Source organism: Arvicola amphibius, chromosome 15, assembly GCF_903992535.2.
Source record: "Arvicola amphibius chromosome 15, mArvAmp1.2, whole genome shotgun sequence".
NCBI classification, from domain to species: Eukaryota; Metazoa; Chordata; class Mammalia; order Rodentia; family Cricetidae; genus Arvicola; species Arvicola amphibius.
The window spans coordinates 8077307-8100060 of NC_052061.1; the positions used below are offsets into that span (position 1 = coordinate 8077307).

Genomic DNA, 22754 nt, shown 5'->3' on the forward strand with positions numbered 1-22754 from the left:
CTCATTTACCAGGGCAAACAGAGATCATTTTCTTTTGCTAAAACAAAAGGCTAGATAAGAAAGAAAGGCCTAATACCAGTTTCTAAACGCACAGGCTAACAGGCAAGAAGATCCCCTTTCTAGGAATGGAGAACAAATACCTCCAATGTCTTATTCATAGCATGCGAAAGGAAGATGCTCTCTCTCCACGGAAGAACGTCAAGGCACTGACACCAGTAAGTATTCACCTAAGACCACCACACCCACCAGGGAACAAAAGAGATGGTTATGCCACCAGCCTACAGATTAGCAGCGGCTGAAGCATGACCCAGGCATCTTGAGCTTCCTGAGTGCACAGCCATCTGAGAGAGAACACTCCTTGAGGTTGCCTCAGGACACACATAACCATAAGTAAGGTTTTGCTCGAAATTGCAACAATTTGATCTTTCTCCTCACACCCCCAGCAACACTATAATAACACCCAACATTTCCCTCTGCCTTTCTGCCCTAGATATACACTCCTGGAAAATGAAGGTAGGCTTGTCCCTGTGGGGGTCAGTTTCTTCCATGCAATTTGCAAGCAAACACACCTCAGATTTTAAGAGAGCTATCCTGTAGTTACGGTATTGATTTTTCATTTTGCCCCACAAATGTTACCACAACTTTATAACTGATATACAGCATCAACAGTTTCCTTGGCCTTAGAGGCCAAATTAATCACAAAATCAACAATCTGTTTTTATGCCACGGAGTTCAATGTTCATTTTCAACATAAATTGCAAAGCCACAGCCAGAGCCGGGTGCAGTTCTGGAGATGCATTGCTAAGTCGCCTCCCATTTGTGATTTAATACAACAATGGGTTTGCAAATTAAAATGTTTAAGGCTTTAGGTCAGCCTCTCTTTCAGTCGGCTATAACAACTGCACGTCCCCAGGCTTCTTTCTGTAGGAGCACACCAGGGATAAAACGGGCTTCGAGGCAGGCACCTCAGGGTGACCTATGAACATCACTGGCAAGAGTTGAGTTCCCCATCTCCCAGACCTGTCTGCTTACAGGCCTAGCACCTTCACCTGCTCCTTCTCACTTCTCACAGTCTGACACAGGTAAGCCCCCGACTCTCCTCTGCTCACATCCAGCACTGCTGCGGCTGCCTGTCAGGCCATTTCACTAGCTGCTCATGCTCGATACATCCCATACTCCACCGCACTGAGTGTCTATTTTTTTACTTCCCTTCTCTTTCTCACTCCCATTATCGCAGCTTCTGTTTCAGTGGAGATGACTGTCATGTGTTTGGTGTTCTTACATGTGAGTTGACAGAAAAGAACACGGCTGGTAAAGAACAGGCAATAATGTGTGTCTACTGTAGACACCGCTCAAATTCCCAAGTGTGCGCTAGCTCTGAGGGCCTCGGTGGGTTCTGGACTGAGTTCTTTGGAGACGCTCTGTTGGCGAGTCACACTCATTCCTTACCCCTAAATGTCTTTCTCATCTGTGTCCTTCACGGTGGCACATGGAATATCTATTTACCCACCCATTTTCCCCGTCTCTTGAGGTTATTAAACAATGATGAGATTTCTTTTATCTGTAAAATACAAAACTGGATTCACCCTATGTTGTATTCTTCCCTTATTGCCTTTGCTATTTGTCGTAGAAATTTCTTGCAATAGGTCTTCTTGGCCAGCTTCGCTTCCCTAAAGTTTAGCCACTGTGCTGTTACCATTATCATTTTGACAACTTCACCACTGTACCCAAAACAAAGGACAAACGTCAAAGCGTGTCATTCAAGGCTGGTTCTCCCCTTTGAGGTGTCGCCCCCCACTATATCTAAGTATCAGATACACATTCTTTTCTTCTGTGCTCCCCCACCCCATTTACTTTATTCCAAATGGCCCCATCTCTCCTCTTCAGAACTCAGCAAATCTTTCCTTTTGATTCACTGAGATAAAACCCAAAGGTGGTGCCTCTTCTATGAAGTCTTCAATGTTTCTGTCTGACATGAGCTCTCCAACACAGTACCATTACTACACTATTGGTCCATATGTTTGGCATCCCACACATCATGTCTTATTTGTGCATATATCTGTTTGCTTAACATACACACACATGAACGTTCTCTAATGCTTGGCACATTAAACTTAAAAAGAATTGGATGACTGTCTATTGGTTTGAACTCTGTGTCTCTATAGTAGATACCAGCTGAACTTAAACTACAATTGACCATCTATAGTAGACACCAACTAAACTTGAACTACAATTGAACATCTATAGTAGACACCAGTTGAACTTGAAGTACAATTGACCATCTATAGTAGACACCAGCTAAACTTGAACTACAACTGACCATCTGTAGTAGACACCAGCTGAACTTGAACTACAATTGAACATAATTCTTTGCTGACTTCTAAAAGAGAATGGAAGAATGCAGAGATGAGAACCTAGGCACTATACTAGGGCTTCTGGGGAAGGTAAGTTATCTTAACTTCAGCTCACGCAGGAAAAAAAAAGGATACTCTTGTGGGCACAAAAGGTTCCCACAATTTCTCCCTTATGCTTAGACATGTTTATAAACACAGGAGGGTATAATAAAACTCATGCGAGAGACAAAACTCAACATTGGCAAGTATTTACATTCTAATCAGAACAACAAGTCACTTCTCACTGAGAGATTCCAACTCAGTCAGCATGAAGAGTCTTGCACTTTTGCCAAGGGCCCTTCCCGTGCCAAGAAACATCCCAGTCTTTCCAAGTTAGAAGGCAAGGCTGGGCACCCACAGAAAAGTCGTAAAAAATAGCCTCTGAAGACTGCTTCTAAAACCAGTGTCCACGGACCATAGGGCTCGACATACTAAAGTCCACTGGTCCTTGACCTTGTCAGGGGACTTCCAAGTCAGGTGACTCCCAACCCAGGCCAACTGTGGGCTGGGTTATGGGGGCAGGCTTTAGACCTTTCTGACAGGAAGTTGAGGGCCAGAGCTCCTGGAGTTGCTGATGTCTGGAGGAGAAAAGGAAAATATAGCACCCCCAAGAACCCTGCCTTTTCAAATGTGGGAGTCAAGGGGCATTAGGAAGATGCGGAACTGAGGAAGGAGCTGGCACATTGCCAGGGCTCGTCCCACAAGTGCATCAAAGCCCAGCACGCAGCTGCACTGCAAGGGTGCCCTGGCAGGCTGGACATGGGAGCCGTGTTGGACACAATGAAGGCTGGGTGATGGCTTTACTGCCCTGTCTTTGTGGAGCCGGTGACAGTGTAGGCGTCGCTCAGAGTGGAAATCTGACGCTGCAGTATTCCTGAGGATAACGGTACCCAATGACACCGTGGAACTGGCCAGTTCACACGAGTGGGAGGAGTCTGTACAAGGAAATCACATGGCATTTTGAGGTGCAGTTGGTATGGATCAACAGTCCCCAATTCTCTGTCAAGGAGCAGCTAATGAGATACAGAAATCATTTGCCCAAAATCACAGCTGTGATTCCCATGCCTCTGGAGGCAGAGGATCTTCATGGAACAAGGAAATGCTCCTAAGGTCTGTCTGCCAAAGATACCCAAGGCCTCCAGATAAAGCCTGAGCTGCCAAAGCTGGCTTCCTGAGGATAACGGCAGAATCAGAGTCCACCATTTGATCTAGTCAGGAGGTCAAGGGAGTCACACCTGAAAAATGAGAGTCTGTCTCAGTGGGAGAAGACAATCAGGAAGAGGAAGGATAGACAAAGACCATCAAGCAGAAGGAGCTCTGTGCTTTCACTGACTGGGGAAGGACCGCAGGGCAGCAGGGCAGACTCTCCCTGAGTAAGGCGGGGGTAGCGGGGACAGCACAAGGGACTGAGAATGAATCAGTTGAACCCACTGATAAGTCTATGAGGGAGAGGCATGACCAGATCTGCAATCAAAAACATTACCCTAAACTAGGCGGTGGTGGCTCACACCCTTAGTCCCAGCACTTGGGTGGCAGAGACAGGTGGATCTTTGTGAGTTCGAGGCCAGCCTGGTCTACAGGATGAGTTCCAGGACAGGCTCCAAAGCTACAGAGAAGCCCTGCCTTGAAAAAAAACAAAAAACAAAAAACAAACAAAACATTACCCTAGCAGCTGTATGAGGACCTCCTGAAGCCTGAAGCCAGGGGGCAGCGGGGAAGAGAGGGCGGGTCTAGACAGGCTAGCAGCAGAACAGCAGGAAAACACAATAAAAAGTGAGCTGCTGAGAGACAGTTCAAGGTGCTTCCACACACCACCTGCCAGGCACAGAGGAGAGGAGTGGTGCCATTTCCCAAATAAGACGAGCTTGAGTAGAATTATCAGTCACAGCCGTTTCAGAACCTTGCGTGTAACATGCATTTACGTCCCATCCCCAATACATACAATTCTTTCCATGGAAAACAACCATTCTCCTCCCTCTCCTATCTCTGTCAATTTCTTTCCTGATTCCCAGATGAAAACAGAAGTCCCCACTGACCGTGATGCTCTCTGGTATCCTACCCACCCAATGTGTCCCTCTGCATTCTTTACGTTACGACTCTGTTAACATTAACCTCTACCACACATAAGAATTAGAAACACAGCTTTCTTTCCTGAGCGCCTACTCCAGACCACTCTGGGAATTAAAGAAAAACAGCAGACTGGATACATTCGTTCTGAGCTAAAGGGAGAGGGCCTCCCTCTTCATCTGTTAACTAGTTCACTTATTCACCCATTTAGTCAAGTCTGCAGCTTGCCAAAACACTATCAACTGGGAGCCGTGACCGAGGCCGGTTAAATCAGTGTCTCTGGAGCTGATGTCCAAGCAATATTTTGAAAGAAATTTCCTGGGCGATCCAAATATGCAGTCAAGATTAAGAACCCAAGCAGCCGGGAACCTTACTTGAGGGTTCTAACAACCGCACATCCTAATGCTGATGCTCACTAATGCAGGGAAACAACATCCCAGGAAAGGCCGAAAAGACATCAGCAAGCAGAGGCTTTAAACTCAGGGAATTTGGCCACCCAGATTAAAACAAGAAGTAGGGATAGCAGGCCATTCAACAAAGACCACACACAAACACACATGCAGAAGGTGCAGCCAACATACCCTGTACCACAGGCTCCTAGATGTTTGGCTGTTCTTTTAAAATGCTACTCAACTACCTACCTACCTACCTACCTACCTGTATGGGAGGGGCATTGAAAGGAACGGGTTGTTGAAGCATGTTCTCGGGGACTTTGTCTTGTCCCTAGCCCCTTCTCCCAGTTTCCCAGATGCCAGGAAGTAAACAGCCTCCTCTGTCATGTACTTCCTACAGCCATGATAGTCCTTCTTGCCTTGGGCCCAAAGCAATGGTGCTAGTAGACCTCTGATTGAAACCCTTAGCAAAAATAAACTTTCCTCCTTTAAACTGATTCCTCGGCTGTATCTTTGTCGCCACGCGGGACGTTTAACTAACATCACAATCCTAAGGGCTCCGCAATCTACTGAGTCCTGTTGTGCAGTCGTCTGTCCGTGCCCCCCCCCCACACCTGCAGTCTTCCAGAAAAAACAACGTCTTGCCTAGGAACTAGGAAGTGGAACTGGAAACTCTGTTGTGCACAGTAAAGGCTTTGAGTTGCACTTTGACAGCAAAGCAGGAAAGGGCCCAGCGCAGAGGATAAAGCAGTGTTTAAATAAACCTGATGGGGACTGGCTGAGAGGAGGAAGGACGACAGCAAACAGGAGGCCAAGAAGGCTCATCATATCAGACAGCAACAACTGAAGCTCAGACCTGAACACTGTCCAACAGCAACATAACTTTAAACAGAAATTAGGCAGCAGGCATGTTTCCTCCCATCACTTCCACCAGCAAAAATAGTCAGGAGACCAAGCCTTAGGATTTGTAGGGGGAAGTGTGTGTGGGGGGAAAACTCTACCTTTAGGGCTCGAGTTGACCCCAGTAGCTGCCCCAGCTAATTCAGTGCCAGTGTGCAGAGAGCGATCGTTTCCACAGTTACCAGTCAGCATGCAGGACGGCTCCCTATTAGAACCTGGGGATCTACTCTGGTTCTTTGATCACAATGACGGAAGTGCTGTGTGGCTCAAGTTATTATAGCAACTAAGAGAGCAGGAACCTCGGCCTCACTACAAACCCCAGATCTGTCATTCATTAAGTATGTGACCTGGTGAATCACTCAGCAGTCTGAGCCCCAACTTCTTCATCGGCAGAGCAGAAAGGAGACATCTGCCGAGGACAGCTGAACAGAGGGAACAAAACCTAAGAGAGATGTATAGAGCAGACAGCAAAGGGCGGAGTCGGGCCATCTAAGCCCTCTGAAATTCACACCCTAGATATCTGATATGGAGCTACAGAACTTGGTGTTTTCCCTACTGGGTTTTGGGCTTACTTTAGCCCAATCTTTCCTCACTATGGCCCCCGTCCTTGCCTTTTGGAATGGAAATGCATATTCTGTGCCGTGTATGTTGGAGGTATCTAATTTTCTTTTTTCTTTACAGGGGTTACTGCTGAGATGCGGTGACACTGTGAAAGACCATGGGGACTTGGGAAGCTGGGCTGGATTCATCTGGCATCACGAGATGGCTTTGAGGGACGCAGAGGTGGAATGGAATGGGCTGAATGAGAAGTGCCCCCATAAGTTCCTGTATTTAAATACTTGGTCCCATTTCTGGAGAAAGTATGTCACTGGGGGAGGAGGGCAGGACTTAAGGGTTTATAAAGCCTTGCCCCATTTCTTGTTCTGTCCCTACTTCCTGTGTGTGGAAGAAAATGTGATCGCCCAGCTTCCTGGTCTTGCCACCTGACTGTTGCCATGCCTTCCCCAGAAAGAACTCTGCCCAACCCTTTCTTCCTTAAAAACTACAATAAAAAATGCATGTATTTTAGTCCAATAATTCTACTTCTAAGTGTTATGATGATTTCAAATGTCAAAAACATTATATAGAAAAATACTCATTACTACATTATCTGTGGAAGTGTTAAACTAAAGATAATAAGAGACTAGCCAAATAGATTATGAAACCACATGATAAGAACATGCAAACCTGGAAGGATCTGCAAGGGACGGTTATATGAGGGCTGGCATGATGGCTTACTGTCTGAGAGCACACACTGCTCTTGCACAGGACCCGAGTTCGGGTCTAAGAACATGCCAGATGGCTCTCAGTTACTTACAATTCTAGCTCCAGAGGACTCCAACGCCTTCTTCTCATATCTGTGGGCACGAGCAATCATGCACACATTCCCTCATGCATACCCATATACACAATTTAAAACAAAACAAATCTTTTTCAAAAAAGATATAATGTGTTATATAATCAAGATTGCATATATAATTTTAAGTATGCAAAGTATCTCTTAAAATGTCTAGAAAAAGCGAGGAATAGTGCTAGCCACTGAGGGAGGGAAAGGGTGACTTCAGGGACCAAGAGAAAGAGAATGCTTCTCTCCACTACAGATGTTTTCATCCCAGTAATTCCGCTTACCTGAAAGCCCAGCTCAGGGCTCTGGCATATATGGGAGTCACACTAAGTACTCATCCTGCCAGCCAGAGAAGAAGATGGTGCCACAAAGCAAAACCAGCATGCCGGGAATGGAGGGTGCACTAAATCACACGTCACCTCTACACTAACGGGGTGGGGAAATGTTTCAGAGAAATAGCTTCTTGGTCGTGCTGTGCTACAACACACAGGTGGAGGCTGCTACAGCACAGGAAGGCCCAGCTGCTGGAGCCGGGGGCTGCTGTGCAGTGTGAACGGCCTCTGGGAAATGAGGCTCCACACCCACCATGGTCTGCCTCTCTGTCCCCATGCCTTTCTGAGCTCCTCTTCTCACCAAAGAACGAGGTCAGAATGATCTTTACTTGAATTGCACATCTTTGCTATCTATTCCTTGGGAACAATTAAAAAAAAAAAAAACAAAAAGGACATAGAAAAGGAATTTTCTGGAAAGCACGAACCCCATTTGTTGTCCAGAGAATTACACCGTGGGAACTCATAAGGGTTCTGGTAAAATGAAAGAGTAGCTCTATAACGTCATCTTTCTGTCTCACTATTATCTAAGGAGAAAGGGTCTTTTTAATTAACCCCAGATCTTAAGATCCTAGAGAACCAAAGTGAAGGCAATCTTCAGACTCTCAAGGATGGACAAGCTGAGTCGTAGTGATCACTCCAGAATCAACACCTAGTGCCTTAGAAGGAAGAGCAGCAGCAGAGGGACAAAGGGTGAGGTGGAACAAAGATCCATATGCATCACAAGGAACCAGAAGGAGCGGCAGCCAGTGACACCACCCTGGCGTTTCACATGGTGTTTCACACGGTGTCACTACTGTGCCAGAGGGCAATGGCAAACACAGGGCAGCACAGCACAGCGAGCAGTCCCTAACAGGAGATGCGAGCCCAAAGGGACGAGAGTGTGAGAAAGAGCCCATTCTGTTCTATGTATTACCATGCCTGCTATCCTGAACCAAATCAAGGAACTAATGCATGGCCTTTAGTGATATTTCAAAATTTTGCCTATGCCGTACTGAGTCCTCGGGACCGTCACCAGGACAAGACACGTGGGAGATGCCATTTCTTCCACCACAATCCTAGCAGTGAAGGGGCATGCTCCCGCACACAGGAGAGAACCTGTAAGTGGCTCACATGTGGGAAGATCTGCCTCTGGCCAAGGTTTAAAATTATCATTCTGGCATTTAGATAATGGAAGGGAAATAATAAGAACCTTGGTAAGAAAAGCCACCCATTTGTAATTCATATTCTGACAATGGAGAGTTGCTTGTTAGCTGTGTTTAGGGATTGTGAAATTGGGGCAAATGATGTGACCTGACTTGTTTTCTAGGCAAAACCTTTGCAAACACAAGATAATCAAACTGGTTTCCATTTTATTCTTAGCTGCACATACTTGGCTCTGCTCCCGATGACTTTGGTAGTCATTAGGGATGAGGGGGCTGTGCTTCACCGAAAATGCATTAGGACAAAACGGTCCGCACTAATCTTTCTCATCTTATCTGTCGCTGCCCGACTCACACAAAACAAACTCCATGAAGTCTAATCAAGTTTGCAAGCATAGAATGTTTTCCTGCCTCCTGCATCTCAGCCCGCGCCATCTTTGACGATCTTCCACCCGTCCCCATCTATCAGAACCCCCCGTTTTCCCACAGGCCTGTGTCAGACTCTGCCTTTCGCCTTTGATTTTCCTCCTGCTGAATTACTTACCGCCTTGTGCCTTATCAGCCTGGGAGACCTAAGTCCCAGCTCTTTGTACAGCTCCCCTTATCTGGACGACATGGAGCAGATGCATGATTAAACGACTAGATGAAGACAGGACATTTCTCTCTTGATGTCGCAATATTAAAATAGATTTAAAAGAAAATTATTGTACATTTTTCAGGTTATCACTCATACAAATATCTGAGTAGCATGGAATTATTAAAAAAAAGTAAGTATAAAAGGGAAGCTTCTGAATCTTCAGATTTGAAATATTGAAACTAAGTGCTGACATGTTTTATGAGAGGCTTCTTTTCAATTTTTGGTTTTTTTCAGACCAATCAATAAGAAAGGGCAAGTTCCTTCAGTGCTCATATTTGCACCCAATATGGAATCAAGGTTATTTCAAACCAGCCAGAAAATGCTACTTAATTATCACAGTTAATAGAGTCACATTCTTTCTCTCATTAAAAAAAAGGAAGTTAATAAGACTGACCCTAAAAGCCTACAAGCCACTCTGTGCAGCTTCATGTAGACAAGCACATTTATTCAGGTTCTGGCTGAGGATGAAGAGGCAATGGACGGTATACTCAAAACAACAGCACAAGACCTGGGCATAAACTGCAGACACGACTCATTTTTTTCCCTCCTTCCTCCTTAACAAAGTGGCTAGGGAGTGGGGAGGGGGTCTACCTCCAGAGCATTTCCATCAAGCCCTTCATAGATCTTGGCTCCCTGGCTTCATCTATGAAGCCGGGTCCATTTCCTGTGCTCAGACGGCACAGCAGTTCTGTGGCTCATAAAATTATGGCCCAACTTTCCCCTTTGTTCTAGCAAAAGACTTCCTTAGAGAAAGCAGTAATCCTTTAAAGCCTCCCAGTGCAAAGGTCTCTCCTGGCTGGTTTCCCCATCCCCATCCCCCAGAGGAAAAGCTCAGTCACATCACAAGGCGCATCTCCTTTCCAAGCTGCACCAGGGCTCAAGGCTCCTGGTGAGGAAAGAAAACTGGTCATTTGAACATCCTTTCCTGGATCTGTCTGAAGTGTAGACAAGCAGCAAAGATGAATATTAATATGCCTTCCATCATCAAAAGCTATTGCATACCCAAAGGATGATAAATATTTTAATCAGTTTTCAGCTTGTCTGGCGGAAGTCGGTTTATTCCTTGGGGATTTTCCTAGTTCTGTGCCCAAAACCTGCCCAGTGCATACTGCTTTCTCTGTATTTTGAAATTAACCACAACAGAGTTCAAGCTTTGCTACAGAAGTCATTTATTTTTGACATGAATTTACTCAATTAGATGCTTTTAAGAGTAAGGAACTCTAAGACATGAGTAATACCAACACATGAGACAAGGCACCTTCTTCAGCTGTAGCAATGCGGTGACTCTAAGAAATTAAGGCCAAAGTCCCCATATTTACATAAGTCATTTGCCAGTGACTTCTCAATCTTCTTAGCTAAAAATGCCAAAGGCATGCAGCCTGCCTCTGTGCTTTCAACCTGAAGGAGAGGGAGAAGCCGCCCCTGTTGCAGATGTCTGCCAGTGTTGGGCTGAGGGTCTGAGCAGAGAACCAACTCAAAACACCCCTTTTAATTAGGAGATAATTTTTAGGAAACTTAACAGAGGCCAGGCTTCCCCACACAGTGGGAAGGACCAGAACACTGACTGCACATCTAGCTCTTCCTTCTATAAGTGTACGGTAAGCACCTACTATGTGCCAATCGGGGTCCCAGAGCTGATCCTAAGTAAAGCTAAGGGCTTCTCTGCTGCCTGGCCCAGTGCGGGGAGGAGTGCCTGATGGAGTTGAGGCAGACAATACAGGAATTCAGTCTAATGATGAGATGCTACTGAGCACACAAAGAGGACACGATCCCCTACAAGCAGGATGAACTCAGAGAAACTCTCTCCAAGGACAAAAAAAGACACCGTGAAGTGAAAGAATGAGAAAAGCAAAGCAGAGAAAGAATATTCCAGAGGCAAAAGCAAACACAAAGACCCCAGGAGAAGTGTGGGTTCTGTGATTCTGAAAGCCACACAAAGAAGACGGATTTCTGAGCGTCACGGTAGGTCTGGACCAGGCCAGTGAAGTGAGCTGACTTACAGTCAAAGGAAGGTAACTGCAGATGGGTAGGTGGCAAAGCTTAGGAGAAGCCGAAAGCCTGGTTACTAGGCAGTTCCCATGACTACAGTCTTGAGCCAAGCTGCTAGCATAGGTGGTGAAGGTGACTCAGGTGACAAGTGTATTTTGAAAAGAGAGCTTTCTCAGACTTGGAGCTCAATCAAGAGGACACTCAAGCTTGTGCTGAATGATTGGATAGTACTAGTTACTGACACTGGGAGAGAAGTCAGGGATTATCAGAATCGAGATTGGGATTTGAGATATGCTTAATTTGAAGCATTACTACAGGATGGTATCTACCCATCTATCCCAACTATGACACAGTTGTCCAAGAAATGACTCTCCAGTGCCAAGAAAGTATTGATTTATTATAGGCATCAGCATATTGACCTATTCCCGTTCTTTACAAAGCTCACCTGCATGTACAGTTTAGGGCAGTGCTTCTCAATCTTCCTAATGTTTCAACCCTTTGATACAGTTCCTCATGTTGTGGTGACCCCCCAACCATAAACTTATTTTTATTGCTATCTCATAACTGTAATTTTGCTACTGTTATGAATTATAATGTAAATATTTTTTGGAGACAGAGGTTTCTCAAAGGGATTACGACCCACAGGTAAGAACTGCTAGTTTAGGAAATCAAATAAAATATATACTTCTTAGTTCCCTGAAACATCTGTTAACATCTTATGACTAACTATGGGCATTTCATAATTCTTCACCTAAATTAACAATGCTTAAGTAACTATCAAGAAACCACCAGCTCCAAGCTGTGCAGTGGTGGTGCACGACTCTAATCCCAGCGCTTGGGAGGCAGAGGCAGGTGAATCTCTGTGAGTTTGGGGCCAGCCTGGTCTACAAGAGCTAGTTCCAGAACACCTAGGGCTGTTTCCTGTCTTGGGGGAAAAAATCACCAGCTTGGAGTCCTACAACCAAAGAAGATCCATCCAAACACGGGTCTTACTTCACTTTCAACGCTGACCTGGTAACTCACTTTCTTATTTGAGAGCTAATTTTGTCACTCACTCAAAACCAAGCAGGAGATCATCTGTCTGAGCCTGTGATACACACTGAGGAAATGTTTACAAGTGAGATAGATGGTCACAGGTGGTCCCAGATGAGGCTGAGCTCATGGAAAGGAAATGCAAGGTCAATCATAGCATACCTGTTAGGAGAAGATGGACTCAAAAGCATCACTGACCAGCGATTACAGAACACGTTTAAGAATACAAAAAAGGTAGTATATCATAGTTCCCTTTTCAAAAAAAATACAGGCTCACTATTTCTCAGAAGTCAAGGAGAAAGAGCAGGATGGTTGGTTATGCTACCCTTGAGAGATGGACTATGGAATTTCATGTGTTCCCATAGTTCTCAGAGAAGCGAGGCTTTTAGCAGTTTGAGCACATTTCTCCATAGGGACACTTTTGCAAAGTATGACAAGATTCCCAGTCCTACCCCACAAGTATTTAACACTCAGTGGGTGGGAGAACTGCAATGGTAGCATTATGCTCCAAACAGCAGAGAGTCCCCTAGGCTCTAGGGCAGAATGAGGGTGGGGCAGAAGCTCAATTAAACACCTCTAAGCAAGGGAGGTCAAGCTAACCTCTGGAATCCCTATTTCAGGTGCAATGTGGGGTCTACAAGTTTTCTCAGGAGATCATTATAACCATGTACTTCAGAAGGGAACAGTTTTAGGAACTACTCATTAAACTTAGGGGTTAAAACAGCAAAAATCTCGATAATATTCCAAATAAATAGCACAGATCCCAGGAAAGGTTGATTCCTTTTCAAAACTGTGGGCTTGATGTCTGCCTGTCCGTCTGTCCATTCATTCATTTGTTCATTCATTCATTCATTCATTCATTCATGTGTGCATGCATTACTTCATTTTCTACACTATGATTCATCTAGGGCACTGAGAAGGTTTATTTTTCAGTCAGGTGAATGACAGACTAGAGAGAAACCGAACACTCCACCAAGTCATTTGAAAAAGGACTTGGGGTGGGGGGAGAAGGTATATTATATATTAGCCTTTGTCTTTCCTGGGAAAATGGAAATTCCTGACACACCAGTCTGGCATCCGGGTTTCTGAATTCACACGTGCATGTTATGGCCTGCTTGTCAGAGCAACCCAAAATAAATTCTAGCAGCTGAGGCTACCACAGTTCCCCAAGGAAAAGTGGTAGGGCTTTTACACCCTTTACACAGATTTGAATTTCAGAATAGTTAGAAACATTTGAATCAAAAGAATTCACCTGTATTTTTGTGGGGCTGTTGTTGTTGCTGTTTTTTTTTTTTCAAATCGAGTGTGTTAAAATTGTGTATATGAGCCATGCATGTGTGTACTTAATGGAGATGAACAAATATTCTGGTGTCAAGGCTACCGTGGAGATCCCGGCTGATCACCCAGGTTTCCTTTCTATACACTAACTGGAGCTAAGAGCGAAGGCACACTTCCCGGTAGCCTGTCACATGTGCTCCATTGCCCGCTGTGTTCGGAACAGAGGCCGCAGCAGGGTCCTCTGAGCGTCCTGCACATCCTAGCACCAGGCGTCAGAAACTCTGTGCACACTGCTCGCGCAAGGGTTAAGAACAGAAGTCTACCACTGGCCGGCTCTGATGTTCCTTGAGATATTGTCACTGGATGTATCCTCAGTAGAATTCTATTCAACACCTCTGTCTTTAAGTACAAAGCTGCAGGCTGTAGCAGCTTTAAGAAACATAAGTACCCCTTTTTTTCTGCACACAGTATCTGTGTGTGAAATTCTCTAAAGGGGTTTAAGTATTTACCCTGAACACTATCAGCCGCTCTCTAAATTTTTCCTTATCCAGTTGCAAAACACTTCAAAGAGAATCACAAACACGGGCTTCAGTGCTTCCCATGCATGCTGTGTTTGGGAGGCTTAAGTCTGAATTCTCTTGGAATTGTAATTTTTTTCCCAAAAAAGGACAGGATACACACACTTTAAAAAAATATTATTAAATCTGTAGCAATGAAGGCGTGTGTGTGTGTGTGGGGGGGCTGTTCTAAGAGAAACTAAAAAAATTATCTATCAAGAAAAACCTAAAACATGTTAGAAAGAAGGTCAATGCTAAATAAATTACACATAAAACCCCCTCCCTCCCTCAAGATTGTTTGCTTTTAGAACAATATAGTTGTGGGAAATTGGAGTTTAGGGGTAGGTCCAAAGAACCAAACTCCAGTATCTTGAGGATCACCAAAAATGTAAGCCAAGGACTGTAGATTTTGTGGCTGGAAGTAACTTGTTTCTCTTTCCCCCCAATTTCCAAAGATAAATACAAAGGCCCTAAAACACTGTGTTCCAGAATTTGAATTATTGGGTGCGTGTAACTGTTTAACCTGCTTCCAATCTGGGCTTATCTTGAGACACTCAGCAATGTCCCAGTCAAAAGAGGGAGAGAGGAATTTAAATCTTAATTGAAAACCACCAGACATTTCATACCAGATCTTAAATTACTATAATACATTCTGCTTCTAAATTAGAAATCCTGACCCAAGGGCTAAAGAGATAGCTCACTGGTTAAGAGCTTATGGGGCTCTTGTAGAGGATCCAGGTTCAATTCCCAGCACTCGCCTGGCTCACACCACCTCTATCGGGTTCCAGGAGACCTGATGCTTCTGGCCTCCAAAGGCACATGCGTCCATGTGCACATATCCATGCATGGACGATACACACAGTTAAAAATAAATATAAAAATGAAGATAAAAATGCCGATAAATGGGAGACAATATTATGTTAGTACATGTAATTTAGTATTCACTGGAATATATATATGTATGTATGTATGTATCATATATACATATCTAGGTAAATTCAGCATTAATATGAACCTAAAATAGTTATCTATAATTTATCATTATATCCCTCATGATCCTGAAAATCTTTAATTTAGGAGAAATCTTAAAAAGAATTGACATTATTATCCAAATACTACTGTACTTAATATATATTTTAGTACATACAAAGCAGCCTTGTTCCTGGGTTCACTTAAAAAGAATTTTATCCATAGCTGTAGAAACAGCTTCATTAAGCTCTCCCGAAACAAACAAACTGCTCTCCAGCTCACTCCCTCCCTGCATCTGTGGGCTCACAAACAGGGGACCTGTCCCTGCAGCAGCAGGCTGCCTCCAGAATGAGGTTCCCTGATGATTTATGCAGACCACAATGACAAGTCAAGAGGCATGACTCACCTCGGAATTAAACCATTATAAATAACTTGTCAGGGACGCCTTTGCAGTCTGAAGAACATTTCTCTCTTAAAACTTTAACAACAAGATCCTGGTTATGTTGTGAAATGAAACACCCACCCATTTTCCACATCTCCCTGCTCTCCTGAGCCAAATTTTAACATAAATGGGCAAATTAGATGTAGCCTATTGCTTACCTAACATAATTATATGTTGCATTTTATACTGATTCAAAACGGATACATTAAAATAATCCTGCCTTGGCTCCTACCCACTCCAGCCGGCAAAGGTTATTAAGGCCAATCGCCATGCACAGGGCCTGCTACTGTAGCACCAGGGACAGTTGGGACAGGAAATGGCTCAGAACACAGTGGATGAGCAAGAGCCACTTTCTCCCGGCAAAGAAAAAGCAACAACAGAATGCATGAAGAAATCCCCGCAGTCCATAAATCATCGGCTTCTCTCGGTACTTCCTCGGGATGCTGGGCTGGAATAATTCCACTGGATTTTACCAAGTGGAGGTTTTTAAGGTCAAAAGGAAATGAATAAATGTCATCAATTTAGAGGATTTCACACCCAGCATTCTTTTCAGTCTCCCCGTGAATTTGATAGTGTTAAAACATTTTTATAGGTAAAATAAATGTCAGTTTTGCAAAGAGCGATACCAGCCCCTGGGAGACAAATGGCCTATCCACTGGATCTCAGGCCGCGGCGCTGGAGACCTCAGCTTTTCATCCCCTCTTCAGCCGGCAGGAAAAGCTCGCATGGCTTCTTTCAAATGATAACTCTCCTCAGAATATGATAATGTTGGATGAGAGGTAGTGGGGTTGGTTGAAAAAAAACTAAAATACAAATATGTGAATAGTGCCCAGTGTTAGAAGACTCCTTGAGTACAGAGCAAAGAAGGCAAGAAAGGCTCGACCTTGGTGCAAAGGGTCAGGCTGCTCTGGGCTCGACGCTCAATGAATTCACAAAGTAATATTCAGGGGAGATGTGAGGTTTTTATCAGAATGTCATTCGAATATACAGCTTAACATTTACATCACAAGAGCAGGCACGGAGTAAAGCTGTCCTCCAGGAGAGAAGTGAGCAGGACAGAGTGTCAGAGCACAGTGTGCCTGCTGGGCCAGGGAGTGGGCAGCAGAGGCCTGGGGAGTTTATGTACAGCCGACTAAACTGTCTGAAGTGTGAGGCTGGTTAGGACATGTGCGGTGTCACCACTAACGGAGGAATAGCTACTTCAAAACTCATTCTCCATTCTCTTCTAGGCTTCTGGAGACTGTCCCTCCCTCCCCACCCCATGAGAAAAAGGACAGAAAGTCGGAGGGAAACAGCACTCTCCTCTCCCCTGGTACAAGGGCCGCCGAAGGCTGTTTACTCATAAGTGAAAGGGGGAAAAGTAATGCATGCAGTGTCCGAAGTTTTAGGTCTTATTTTCTCATTGAAAAAGACGGAAAACTGTAGAACAGACAAAATGCAGTGATCAAAGGCATCTTTCCACAACACTCACATGACTCAATCACTCAAAAAAAAAAAAAAAAAAACCCAGAAAGATAACAAAGAATCGCTCCTCTAAAATCACAACAATTTGGAGTAATATATTCCCTAGAAGAAAAGTCTGAACATCCAGAAATGCCCTTTCGATTAGCTTAATTCCACAGAATCCAAATGTGCACCAAACACTGCACTTTTGATGTGAAATTGCTGTTGAATTTGTGAACCCACAACTGATTTCCTGTGTTATGGAATCCTGGAGATTACAGTTAACTTGAAGCAACAGGGATAATTCTTGGCAGTTAATGGGACATTTATATGCATTTTCCTGAAAGGCAGCATCTTGGGACTGCCAACAGGCAGCTCAACATTGCCCCCTACTGCTGACAAGTTTAAGAAAGCTGGAGAAGGGCTGACAGCCAGACTCCCAATGGCCAATGATTTCACCCCCATACCGAAATACCACGTGGCTCTGCACTAGAGCTACCCAGCCAGGGTAAGATTAGTCTCTGCTGCATCTTCCAACAGCAAAAACAACTTATCATGAGTTTATCAGAAATCTTCTGTAAAGGCTCAAAGTATTGTTCAGCTTAATTTAGAAGAACCCTCCCTTTTAACTTGGTCCAAACCTTCATTCTGCTGATAATTATCCAGCTGTGGTATTCGGGAGAGACACTGAATTATTGATTTTTTTTTTTTTTATAACAGCAAAGCTAAAGAATGCTCCACCAAGTATAAAGAACTGCACTCTGGAAAATTCCCTGGATTGCTACTCCTTGTGCTATGTTTCTGGTATGAATACAATAAATAGAAGATACTTCCTTTAACTAATGTGCCACTACTACCAAATGTGTACATACACATATGGAGACTACACTGTCTATACTCCTATCTACCAAACGTGTGTGTGCACATATGGAGAGACTGGCATCCATCTACACTCACATCTTTTCAATGAATTAATCATAAGCATCACTGTTGTGATCACAATACTAAAACCTTCACTGTTTCACTGGGGGTGGGGGAGATGCTCCTAAATGAAGGCAATACAAACTTTTTAAAAATTATTTTACAAAATGACTGAGTTCTCTTTATTTGTTTAAGGTTTAATTTACTGGTGTAGGAGGTCCTTCTGTATTTGTGTTGCTTTCATTGGTTGAATAAAGAAACTGCCTTGGCCTTTTGATAGGGCAGCCCTTAGGTGGGTGGAGTAGACAGAACAGAATGCTGGGAAGAAGGGAAGAGTGGCAGACGCCATGAATCTCCGGCCTGAGATGGACATAGGTTAGAATCTTGCCGGTAAGCCACAGTCACATGGTGATACACAGATTTAATAGAAATGGGTTAATCAAGATGTGAAAGTTAGCCAATAAGAGGCTAGAGCTAATACCAGGCATTAGTTTAATTAATACAATTTCTGTGTGGTTATTTCGGGGGCTAAGCTAGCTGGATGGCTACAATTTACAACTTGATCAAATTATAATTTCTTTTATTTTCTCTCTCTCTCTTTCTCTCTCTTTCTTTCTTTCTTTTTTTTTCTTTTGAGACAGGGTTTCTCTGTGTAACAGCCCTAGCTGTCCTGGAACTCACTCTATAAACAAGGCTGACCTTGAACTCACAGAGACTTACCTGCCTTTGCCTTCTGAGTGCTGGGATTAAAGGTGTGCATCACCACCACCTGGCTCAAATTATAATTCCAAAGTCAGGCGGATATCTAAGAATTAGGCCTCAGCAAGCAGAATTCTAAAAACATACGTAAAATGTGCACTATCCGAATTTCTGTGCATATCCTATAGAAGCAGCATTTTCTCCCCAGGCTAGACCAGAGCTGCTGGTCAGGCAGAAAGGACTCTTCATCACTACCACCTGGCAACACAATGCTGTTCTGCACTAACTCGGGGCTTTGGGGAAATTGATCTCTGAGACTATAAACACATCACAAGGATAACAGTGTTCTTTCCCCAGACACCGATCCTTGCAAAGGATCGCAGAGATCTGCATTTGGATTCATGGCCTTAAGCTGAGGCCTTCATATCTGTAACTTGGTATTTTCAAATTTCCTATCTGTAACTTGGTATTTTCATTATTATAAAATAGAAGTTGGGGAAGATATTATGTTAACATCTTATAAAAACAATAGCACTAAATGAGCAGGCCAAGTGAACTCCTTTGGAGGTGAGAGACAGGTTTCAGCATGAGCTATGACTATGGCTTCATAGGTTTATATTTATCTTTCAATTCATTAAACCATATGCATGATGCTTGTTTAGCTTCCTGTACATCAACCACAGGTCCATAAAGCTGTCTGAGAAACATTATGTGTGGGGACTGGCGATCCCTGTGCACCCTGCTGATGAGCCCACCGCTCTCAGCACACTTCAGATAGTCAAGTGTCACTCTCTAGAGGTCAACAGCTTTTACCACCTTCCTCCGCATTCCAAATTCAAGCATTTGGAGGCAGATCAGTGAGCCGACAAAGGGCCAGAAGCCTAGAGCAAGTCTTCTAGAGTTCAAATCCCAGCTCTCCCACCTACTAGCTGGTGACCTTGGGAAAGTTACATAAGGCCTTTGGGCTCCTATCTCCTCATATGTGAAAAGTGAGAAAATAAAGTCAAACCTATCCCACAGGGATACATTAACAAAGGTCATCACAAACATTAAGTGACAGCAATCTTCAGTACTCATAAAAATACCATGCAAGCATTTACTGTTGTTATTGCTGTCCAAGTGGAGGCTTATCAGGTGGCTTCTGTCTGCCACCTAGCTGATACAGTTTCCATCTGCCACCTAGCTGATACAGTCCATGCTCTACACACCATAAATGCCCTCATTTTTGATCTTGTTTTCACAGTCCCAAGACCTAATGCTCCTCCCCCATTGGCCTATGCCACTCCCTCTTCTCCACATGGTCTCTATCCAGACCAGCACCTTCACAGCAGTCCCAGAAGGAATGACCTGAACCAGGGTGACTGTGCGGAGGTCAGAGGACGACTCGAGAGTCCATCTTCTCCTCCCGCGATGCGGAAGATATCCCAGAGACAGAACCCAGGTCACCAGGTTTGGTGGCAACGGTCTTTACATTCTGAGCTATCTTACCAGTCCGTGACTTTTTTTTTTTTTTTTTTTTTTTTTATCCCACTGCATGGTTTGATTTCAGCTGCAGTAATATGTGGTGGCATCCACACTTCTCCTTCCTAAATCCTAGGTTACGGTGACTAAACGCATGCGCTTTGCAGCCTGGCGGCCTGTGCCTCCATCTCCACCACCTGCTTAGTGACTGCGGACAAGCACTTAACGTGTCCATACCTCATATTTCAGACCTGTACATCAGGGCTCACAATGCCACCGACGTCAACTGTGGTAGGAAAGCCCTTTGAATAGTGGTTGGGGCGTAAGAACAAATGAACGCTGGACCTGCTGTTGCCCTGCTCTCAGGCTGCCTGGCAGCTCATGTCGAGCAGAATGCCTTCTGTGGAGACTCAGAAATGTTTCCAGAAATGGGCTGAGGCTTCAGCGACAAAACTGCAGACTGTCCCCATTCTCTTACAGGGGATGACCTGCCACGATCATGTAGATTAACAACAAACACGTTTGCCCGTGATGGTCAGCTGAAGATCTGCAGACTGTCCCCATTCTCTTACAGGGGATGACCTGCCACAATCATGTAGATTAACAACAAACACGTTTGCCCGTGATGGTCAGCTGAAGATCTGCAGACTGTCCCCATTCTCTTACAGGGATGACCTGCCACGATCATGTAGATTAATAACAAATGCGTTTGCCCGTGATGGTCAGCTGAAGATCTGCAGACTGTCCCCATTCTCTTACAGGGGATGACCTGCCACGATCATGTAGATTAATAACAAACACGTTTGCCCGTGATGGTCAGCTGAAGATCTGCCATGGTGCAGGGCCCCAGAGAACGTGGTCAGACCTCAGGCACTTACCACACACTCCATTTTCTTCCACAGCCCCTCCAGCCGAGTCATGGGTTCACACCACCAATCAGTGCAAAGTTTGTTCCGACTGCCTTGAAACCAGAACTGCCTCAGCCACTCAAACTCGACCTGTGAACCGGAACAAGAAAGTGGTGGTCAGAATGTCCTTGTGACAGACCAGCAAGGACAGTGACTTCCCCCACTCAGTTCTCCTTTGGCAGCTCCATAGAAGAGGTCGAGCATGGCGAGAAAAGCCTGGCTAACTAGCTCCCCACACATCCCAGCGTCTCCAAAGCTTTCTGCAAGCTAAGAAAATGGAAGTCTTAGAGTTGAGCTTCTGCTAGGATGACAATCCAGGCCAGGTTACCTGTTTTAGGCAGATATAACAAACATTCAGATCCTGGAGTATAAGCAGCCTCCTCTGAGTATGATGGAAAGTCATAACCAAGCAATTAAACAATTTTATAACAGCTAAGAAGGCAATGACACAGGCAGATATTAAGAGTATCACGTGTCAACTTCTTAGAAAAGAAAGGACTTACCCAAGGGCCAGGAGGAACTGGTGATAATCTTAGCCACATAAGCAAACAATATATAATTAGTTATAGAGGTATTCAACCTCCTCCACAGCCATTAAGGTTCTCACTTGTTGACTCAGTAATGGCTGACTGCAATAGGCAAACAGTAGCAAAGATAGAGGCACCGATTTACCTTCTTTTCTGGGAAGCTACAGAGCTGTTTGTGTTGACCACCTAGAGGCTCCTACCCACAGGATGGACACACAGCTCCCACCATTGTCCCTTCTTCAGGCTCGGTCCTGTGGTACAGGCAGAGCTCCAGCTAGAATACTAATGGCGGAAGTGGAAAACCCAGGGTTAAGTCAAACATCCCCGACTCCCCCACTTCCGGATTTTGGAAGGACAGGTCTCAAGACTAGAGAAACACAAGAAACCTGTAGACATTTTGCTGTCAAACTGAAGACAATATGGCAGAACGGGATTGTGAGTTGAGAAGATGAAATCAGGTCCCGGAGACAGTCCCTGACTGGATGAACTATCTCCGCTGCCTCAGGTTTAGTTGTCTGATCCTTGCAATGGAAACAGTCTGAACACACAGAGATCAGAGTGTAACCAGCACCAGGCAGACAAGTCTTCCATGGCTTGTCTTCCCCTTGAACATCAGTTGGTATCATCAGGACAGAACTCTATCTCGCCCCAAAACTCCTTTGCCTTTGGCAGCGAGTCTAGCACCATGCCATGGTGTCTGCTTTGCAGAGTGATCACGTTCCACACACGGAGCTAAGCTATTGTCACCATCACCTGTGACCACGGAGGACGGCAGGTTGTTTCTCCACGCTGAATGTTCAAAAAGCAAACAAAAAGCAACTTGGGAAGATTAACAATGGTGAAAATGGCTCAGGTAAGAAACTGGAGAAGACCTAGTCTAATGAAAGGTTTTGGTTTACATTAAATCAATGTTTGTTTGATGTGTAGAACCGATTTGAGCTAAAGCTGTTTAAACAAAACAGGAATGTGGGCAACATTAAGACAGTTGCTAAACCTTATCTGTGACATTAAAAGACAGTGGTTGACGGAGGTAAATCTGAGTAGTTTGAAACCAGAACAAATATGATCACAGTTCCACTTCAAGGAAGACCCAGGTTTAGCAACACATTTACTACAAGGAAAGAAAGAGAGTCTTTTAATGGGTTCCTCATGAAACTATTCATGGACAGAGCAGTTTGACAGACAGCAGAGCCTCAAGCCTGAAGTCGGGGAGAGGTGAAGTGGTTTCCGACGGCTTCTCAACCCTTGGGTCGGTTATTTCCACTGAAGAGGACTGAGCTTGGA

At 44.5% G+C, this 22754-nt stretch overlaps 1 protein-coding gene across 1 annotated transcript in view; it reads right to left on the bottom strand.

Annotated features, from left to right (window-relative positions):
• Fto (FTO alpha-ketoglutarate dependent dioxygenase) overlaps window positions 1-22754 on the bottom strand; it is a 349758-nt gene that overhangs the window by 164820 nt on the left and 162184 nt on the right. The window contains exon 7 of the mRNA XM_038312636.2: window positions 20914-21033. Coding sequence (XP_038168564.1) covers window positions 20914-21033 — 120 coding nt within the window. The remainder of the gene's footprint in view (window positions 1-20913; window positions 21034-22754) is intronic.